Source organism: Elaeis guineensis, chromosome 1 (genome assembly GCF_000442705.2).
Source record: "Elaeis guineensis isolate ETL-2024a chromosome 1, EG11, whole genome shotgun sequence".
Lineage (NCBI taxonomy): Eukaryota > Viridiplantae > Streptophyta > Magnoliopsida > Arecales > Arecaceae > Elaeis > Elaeis guineensis.
In genome coordinates this window covers 182,242,737-182,251,496 of record NC_025993.2, presented here as the reverse complement: position 1 = coordinate 182,251,496, position 8,760 = coordinate 182,242,737, and the positions used below count along the sequence as shown (strand labels likewise).

Genomic DNA, 8,760 nt, shown 5'->3' with positions numbered 1-8,760 from the left:
AAACTTATGAAAAGTGTCTACTTATACAATATGAAGCTAAAAATTAAATGGGTTCAGACAAAGTAAAATGAGTTAGTGAATTAGCTATGGGCAGGGCAGAGGGCAGGCATCCTTGACCCACTAGTAGTTTGGGTCGAGTTCAGGCTAAACCTTATGGGACTTGATGTATGATGTGAACCCATCTTGACGTGTGGATTGTTTCCCTCGATTTAGTTGTCAATGTTCATTCAATTACCAACTCAGTAATTAGCCATTACTTGTGGCTGTTTTTCAGATATCAGTAATTGAAAATTAGCAATAGACTTGAGGCCTCATAGTCATCAAATAAGATCTTTTTCAATTTCTTGAAAATTATTAATTTGAGCTTCATGTAAATTTTCAAAATGTGCTTACCTTTCATACAGAGCAAAAAACCTAAAATAAAAATGGTTAGACCTATTAATGTGATCTTGACCTATTGGTAATTGGCCGGTCATTGAATTGCAACTTGACTAACCATAATCTAATCTACCTTGTTTGCAGGAGCGGTGCGTACCATGGGGAGTACCAATGCAGCGGGCTCTTCTGTTAACGGATGAGGAGGCCCAACCTTGTGTGGGCACCTACCATATCTACAAGGATTCCTGGTTCTTGGGACCACCATCAACTTAGCATTTTGAGCTTTGACAGTAATGTAGTCCCACTCCATTAAGCCATTCAAATAGCAGACAGCTACATCACGATGTTATGATGTTCCTAAGAAAATGTAAGACGCTTCCTTATGTGCACAATATTGATGTAAGCATGAAATGAAATTCTCTAAAGACCACAGACATACCACAATCATTTATTATGATAATATAGCGGCAATATTGTTATGGCAACAGTGAACATAACATTCATCCAAACATAAAATGATACAAAGCACCTGTAGCCTAAGCTGCTAACTAGAGGATAAGGTGGCTCGAGGAGGAGAATATAAGATACCCCAAATCCCCATTACACCCTTACTATTCCAGGGAAAGACAAACTATATGTAAACCACCAAACCAAGCCAAACTCTCATTCAAAGCATACCATGCAAGCCAAACTCTTATTCAAAGCATACCATGCATACATATACTTAGGGACTGGCTCTTTAAAGTTCATCATGGTCGCGGTCGGGAACAGGTTTAGTGTGATGATGAAGATCAAGACCACGATTTTTGCGAGGCAAGATGCTACGTAAAGAGGGCCAATTGGGAAGGATTTTCTTCACGCCACCAATGATTTTGTCATCTGTGGTGCCGGGAGCAAAGTTGATGAGTGCGTAGGAATCTCCTTTGAATAGATACGCCTCATCAGTCATGTGCGAAGCAAACGCTGCTTCGATTCCACTTTTAAAGTCGGTGTCTTTCAAACTAGGAAAGCCTTCAGTGATGAGGCGGATGGCGATGAGGTGGGAATCAGAACCGTAGTTTATGAGAGCATACTGGTTGCCTTTGAAGAGGTAAGCTTCATTAGTTTTCGTGGACTCAAACGCGGCGTCGACGCCGCTTTCGAACACCGTCTTTTTGAAGAAGGGGAACATCGCAGCGATGGTCATCGGGCCTTTGATTATCTTGTCATTTGTGGTGTGTGGTGCGTAGTCTATCTCTGCACAGTGATTTGCAGAGAAGATGAACGCTTGAGACCCAGACCCACCAAAAGCACAGTCTATTCCATATTCTGCAAAGGCTGTGTCCGTGAGGGATGGATACCCATCGCAGATAAGATGCGGTCCATTCACCACCCTGTCGTCTGTCGAGCCTGGTGCGTAGTCCAGCAGCACATACTCGTTCTTCATGAACAGATAGGCTTCATTTTTACGAGACGAACGGAATGCAGCATTTATGTAGCTCTCAAAGTTGGCCACGTCGCGAGCATACCAATCGGTGGAGTCAGAGTCGGCGGACACTTGTCGTTTCTCTCGCTGAGCCTGAGGTGGGTAATACCTAATGATTAGATTCGCTCTGATATCATTTTCATATAAGTAATCAAATACTGGACTCTGAATGTTGAGCAACCGTCGCGATGGATGCAATTGTGGATTGAAGTTCCGATTCACTCTTATTACGTTTTCTACTCTCGCCCATTCTGTAAAACTGCATGCACAGCAAAAGAGTCGTAACGCAAGCTCTCAATTTTCACTTTGCAATATATATGAATCTGTTATCTCACTAATATATTAAACTTATCTAAACAAAAAAAAAAAAAAAAAAAAAAAAAATTGTAGTCAATTAAATTGGATAAACGAAGAAATATTGAAGTTCGATGGTCACCTCCCGTCACGGGTAAGCCTGAAGTGTTGGGCAGACCGAATGTATTGTGGGGCGATGCCGGCGACAAAGGTGACCTCCTCTTGGGAACGGTGTCCATAACGAGCACCAAGAGTCTCAGCAACCCAAATGCCACCGGGAGCATATATCTCGTATCGATATACTTCCATCTCTCTCCTATTGTTCGGAAGGGTAGGATGCCAAGTGCTGCTAATCGTGGTGCTAACGAAGGCATAGTTGGCCGGCCGCCTGGAATCAAGAGGCCTACCGCCATGATGGACGTAGCGATCCAGATTGTAATAGACCTCGTCGCGAGTGCCTTGTTGACGCCTTGCTTGGAATCCATTCTCAAAGACCTGCTCATAGGGGGTAGCATCCCAGCGAAAGACAGGGTGGACGATGTCCTCTTCTCTGCCGCTGCTTCTGTACTCGATGTCAGGCAGAGTGTGATCCGCAACACGGCAATTAAAGTAGTAAACAGTTTCTACCAAAAATTGGGCTGCGAGCTCGTCTTGTTCATTGACAGGTTGAGGGAAGTTTGCTGCACATCCTCTCCATGGTGAATTCGGCGAGATCGACATTTTCTTCTCTCCCCTGTAAATTAATTTAAACGTGATATCATTGCCAACATTCCTATTCAGCACCAAAACCCCGAGTGTTATTACTGATCATGGCAAACTCATACAAGGTCAGTTTAAGACACAAATAGCAAGGTACCTGCACTGCATATTTTTTTTCTTGGAATTAATCATTCATATTACTAGGATAACACCAAAGCAGAACAAACATAATTGCAAATCCATCTAGAGGTTAAGAGATTTTGGGAAATTACTAGCCAAGCCAGCACAACAAAAATCTTAACACAGGCCGAGCGCATGTTCTCGGAAAGCCCCTATTAATAATTAAGAACATAAACTAATACCAGAATCTCAGAAACTGAGAAACATGAATAGGCTCCAACCCCTTTCTTTTAGCACAAGAACAGACTCTTCTTCACTAGAATTGCATGTCACCATATATAAACCTAGTGTTGGGTCAAACAGCGATCATACGAAAAGCATGCTACGATCTTGCATATCCAAATATCGACATGACAAAACTTCAACCCATTCAACACAGGAGCTTACAGCTAACATCAATACAAGACAAAAAGATAGAACTGCGCCACCTTAATCGGAATAAAACCCAACAAACTTTGATGATCAATGAAAGGAGAGGCAGATTGAGACTTGTTCTGACACGATGATGAAACCTGAGGGACGAAGGGGGTATATATAGCGGTTGATCCTTAGCCACTGCTAACGTAGATTTCCGTTAGGCACAGGAGACGCTGCAGTTAGCGGCGGCAGAGATCTCCAGAGGGGCGGGACCTGCAAGAAGTCCTGTAGGCTTTGTTTTAAGCAACTATTGTCCTTTTTTTTTTTTTTTGGTACAAACTATTGACCTATTTTCGCGTAAGGTTTTGACTAAGAATTAGTTACCTCTGAATTTGGAGCATCTGCATCTTCCATCAGTGGTGAAGAGCGAAATGACGAGGAAAGTCGTAATGAAAGCGAGGTTCACACCCAAAAATAGCAAATACATCATAAAATTACAAAATCTAGTAGATAAATACAAGACTCATACATCTCCTCCTCGGATCTTGCCCTCCCTCTACAGTGGGTCCCTCCAACTCCTCTCCTTTCTTATCGGTGATCTCTTTGAGTAAAAAGTATTTTCATTTATTGAAATGACAAACCATCGCTAGTTATTAATAGATGAATGATAAGATAATTTTAAAATATTTTAAAAATTTTTAAAATTAGTGTGACAATTTTAATTAAAATCGAAAAGATGTAAGTGAAATTAGATTATAATTAAAAAATTATTCTTATAATTTTTTTCTTTTTATCTGATGGACTAATAAACCCAATTTCTATATTGGATTCCTGAGCTGCTGGTTCCATTCCCCTTCCCAGTTCTCATATTAGTTTAGCTTACTACTTCATTGAAATAAAAATAGTACATTCTAGAAGCATAAAAATTTGTTTGATTGTGGGAACTCTATGCTAGTTTTATCATCACTTGAAAAAAAAAAAAAAAAAAAAGAGAAACAATCTATTGGGCTCATGCACAAAGAATCAAGCATCCCTTCTACTATAGCACAAACATCAAAAAATTGAAGGAATTAATTGATGTAGGATTATTCTCAAAATAATTGTGCCATTTTTGTTTGAATTATAAAAAATTCATGATGGAAGGAGGAGGAGGAAAGTCTCATAAGAAGAAGAGGTGCTTGTAGATGGATCATCCCGACATGGTTCTTAGATTTTCATAGCCATCGTAAATCCAAAGAAAAAAAATTCACTGCATATGATTTTTTCTCACACATGTATCAAAGAATTTTTATTTGATTGGCATCCCCTTTAACTTATGATGGCTTTTTTTAATCTTAATTTTTTATCTAATTAAATTCTTATCGAAAAAATTATTGATTAAAACAATTCCACCATACGTATCTCGAATCATTCAATAATAAGTTAATACATCACCTATTAGTAAAAAAAGCTATGTTATTATCTAAGAATTTTAAATATAAAAAAAATTCTGCTGAATGGTTAGCTGACAATTTTTATTATTTTCAATAAAAAAATTTATTTTTTTAGATGATGTACTGATCTGTTTTCCCTAATTAACCAACAATTTCACCTGCCAATATCATTACAATTATGATGCTGGCTCTATGTTTTTAACTGGCCTCAACATTTCTCCTTCCAATATCATTATACCGCATTACAATTATTATGCTGACCCTCTGTTTTTAGTTGGACCCAACCTTTGTCCTTTTATTTAAGAGCGTCATCAATGAGATCAGCCCTATTTCTAATGCACCTTCTAGTTTCCTTCGCTTAAAGTTTGTTTGATATGATATCATTATCAATAGCATAAACAAGAATACTCTACACCACTAAAAATAAAAAAAACAAATAAAAGGAAATGCCACCCATTTGCTAATGGATACAGCTTTTATTACTTCATTAACAGAAAAGAATAAGATATCACTTCATTAACAAAATTTTCTATGCTATCCAGTAGGTGTGGTCTCCGGTTGACGGACGGAGGGGCCTCAATACGTCTCCCTCTCTCACCTCTACGATCTCCATCCTACGCACGCCAGCCGAAGATTCCTTCTCCACTATAGTCAACATGAAAAAAAAAAAAAAAAGCCTTATTAAAAACTTTACTTCTACGATCTTGCGTCTTTGTTTTTGTTGTCATGTGGGCTCCCGTTGTATTTTAGGACGGGAGCTAGTGGATCAAACGCGGTTTTTTTTTTTTTTGGTAGGAGAACCAAACGCGGTTTTGATATCGGACTTCCAAGCCGTTGGACCTGGTCCATCTCCCTTCCGAGTTCTCATATTAGTTTTAGCCTTCTACTGTATTGAAATAAAAATAATATATTCTACTAGCATAAAAAATTATTTGATAGTGGAAATGCTATGCTAGTCTAATTCCCACTAGAACTGAAAAAAATAAAATAAAAAAAAAGAAACAATCTATTGGGCTTAAACACAAGGCACTAAGTATCCCACCTGTTATGGCAAAAACCTTTAATAATAGAATGTATGAAGCGATATGTTGAATCACGCCTGCCATAGCACAAAAGCTTGCAGAAGTAGAGACATAAAAACAAAGATGATAGTAGATGTAGGATGGGTGGCTTCGATGTGTAGTTTAAATGGGCTTGAGAGTGCTGATGTTCTGAACTGATGTAGGATGGATGTTGTTATTTTGTAGTGGAACTCTCGGAACCAATCCAGCAGTTGTTATGGGAGGCCAAGTCACCTTTGCATTATACCAGGGAAATATGCCGTGGTATTTCTACCATTTTGCTAAACAAGGAAAAACACACAACGAAATTTTAATTTGATGTCTTAGCAGCAGAAAGAACCAAGTACATGTTTCTTTGATCAAGTTTAACCAGTAAGCTCATACGCAAAATCACTTCCTAAGAATTTGCTCGCTGAAACACTCAGGCTGCTGATGTTATAAATTAAATACAGTACCCTATAGGCTTTGTTGTAAGCAACTATTGTCCTATTTTTTTTTTGGTACAAACTATTGTCCTATTTGCGCGTAAGGTTTTGACTAAGAATTAGTTACCTCTGAATCTGGAGCATCTGCATCTTCCATCAGTGGTGAAGAGCGACATGATGAGGAAAGTCGTAATAAAAGCTAGGTTCACACCTAAAATTAGCAAATACATCATAAAACTACAAAGCCTAGCAGATAAATACTAGATGGTTGCTTTATTGCAAATGTCTCATGGCCAATAAAGTAATACAATACATGTAAAAAGGATAAGGAAATGGTGCATGGATGATCATGTTCTAGAAAAGAGATAGAGTTAATCATTTGAAAGTCAGTATAAGGAGTTCCTCTACATGTAATTTTACTATTGAGTGCAACTCAGCTAACCATTATACATTTGGAGCCACACAAATGACCGATATGATAATTGCATTTATTATTCGAAAGAAGTCAAGTAAAAAAGGTACAATCTCTAGTATGATGATCATCCAACCACATAGTTACAAAATTGTTCCCATCTAATAACGAGGTCCTCTTCAAATGTATGCCTTCGATGTTGCACGACTTTGATGCTAAGATCTTTGGCATGATGAAGGATAGATCCTTGCCTAAAGTAGCCATGGATACCAAGAAATTCTATAGAGGTGGCAGACAGGGCTCCTCAGAGACCTCGGCTTTCTTAATCTCGTCCTCTTAATATGTTCAAGGTTGCACATTGAAGTCGCCTGATAGTGTGCAATGCAGACTTTGCCATTCAACATGTACGTTGGCCAGACGTGCCACAGCTTTTGCTTCAAACCTGTGAAATGGCTTTCTTTGATTAGACTTAATTAAAGGATAGTTGGCTTTTATGGGCTTTGGACTGATGACCATTTATTTTCAATTTTAAAATTAGAATTCATGTTCTAGCCATCCTGAATCTTGATTTTAATGTTGGAGTTGTCGGTCTCTGTATGAGATCCTAGCACATGTGTAAGTCTTCGTGGCCTCCACGAGGCAGGCGTTGAGGTCTTTGGGCCGTTTTGGGATTTCCTGTGGATCTGTCAATGGATCGGATTCGGATCAAAATTTAGATATTCAGATCCAAACTCGATCTTATTTATTAGTATTGGATCCGAATATCCGATGGATCAAGCCTTAAAGTACTAGATCCGGTTCTCGATGAAGGACAATGGTGGAGAGGGAGAGGCGGCCCGAATGACGGTGCGAGGCAGAGGGATCTTTTGAGACAAAAAAAAGCAAAAGAAATAAGGACCAAAAATCTAAATCATGTCGTCTATAAAAATTGAAGGACTTCGCCTGAAAATCAGAGAGGTATATGATCACAAAAACAAGAACTAGAGTTTCAGGATAAAAAATCAAGCAGATTTGAATAGGAGATGAAGAAGAGAGGGGTTTCTGGCTTACCTTCTCGGGAGCCTCGTAGCTTCGATGCAAAAAGATTTTGCATTCTTTTAGGGAGCCGGAGTCGAGAAAGTGGAGGAGGGGGTTGAGTGCGCCCTTCTCGAAGATGGTGCAATGGGAGACGTTGGAGGCAGTGACGAGGAGGGAGACGGCCGCGGTAGCCTGGTCACGGATGAGGGAGTGGGTGGAGGGGTCGAGGAGACGGACAAAGGAGAGGAGATCGCCCTTGGCAGTGACGATGGGGGTGAGTTTGGGTGGATCTAAAGCAAGGAGCTGGAGGAGGGAGTCGAAGGCCGGCATTGGTGTCGGGGTCCGACTGCCGGTGGATTTCGCGATGAAGGGGGAGAGAAGGGGAGGGAGAGGCACCGTTGGAAGACTGAGAGACTAAAAGAGGGAGAGAGGGAGACTCATAGACAGAAAGGGTCTGAGGCAGGATATTAAATATTTTTAATATATATATTATTATATAATATAATAATTTGAATTTCGAATCTATGGTATTAAATATTCAGATCCTATCCATTTACATTATTATTTATCAGGTCTGAATTCAGATTCGGATAAATGGGTTCTATACTAGTACCAGATCCGGATCTGTTGGGTAAGTACCCATGGATATCGAATTTGGACCTGGCCTGTTGACAGTTCTAATTATCTAGACCGAGCCTGTATAAAGGATTTAGGTCCACTTGTAACATTGGCGCGCTATTGGCCTTTGTGAGATGCTAGCACAGTCTGACCTTTGTGGCCTTCATGGAGTTGTTGTTGTCTTGTTGAGGCCTCTATGAGCCTCTTTGGGTGTTACGTGGAATGAGTTTATAAGAAGATTCCAGATCCAGGATCTTAGATATAGATCAGAAGACCAAAATCTCCACGAAAAACGAAATTCCTTTCGAAATTCTATCTACTTTTCTTCCACGCAACTGAAAGAACCTTGTGGATCACATCTCTATGTGACCATGCTAGTGATAGAAGGCTTTGAGATGAGTCGAGTTCGTTACACCTTTCT

At 39.6% G+C, this 8,760-nt stretch overlaps 1 protein-coding gene across 4 annotated transcripts; it reads right to left on the bottom strand.

Moving 5' to 3' along the window:
* Positions 1–813: 813 nt before the first annotated feature.
* On the bottom strand, positions 814–3,664 carry LOC105039991 (uncharacterized). Of its 4 annotated transcripts, none has more exons than XM_029262987.2 (3): positions 3,529–3,664; positions 2,280–2,870; positions 814–2,102 (listed from the first exon to the last, which is right to left on the bottom strand). In XM_029262987.2, the coding sequence occupies exons 2-3, from the start codon at positions 2,855–2,857 to the stop codon at positions 1,118–1,120; spliced, it is 1,563 nt and encodes a 520-aa protein (XP_029118820.1). In that variant the 5' UTR covers positions 2,858–2,870; positions 3,529–3,664; the 3' UTR covers positions 814–1,117. The 4 variants fall into 4 exon arrangements, with proteins under 4 accessions (XP_029118820.1, XP_073106755.1, XP_010914652.1 ...); XM_073250654.1 differs by lacking the exon at positions 3,529–3,664 and adding an exon at positions 3,404–3,483; XM_010916350.4 differs by having other exon boundaries at positions 815–2,102; positions 3,445–3,598.
* Positions 3,665–8,760: the final 5,096 nt, after the last annotated feature.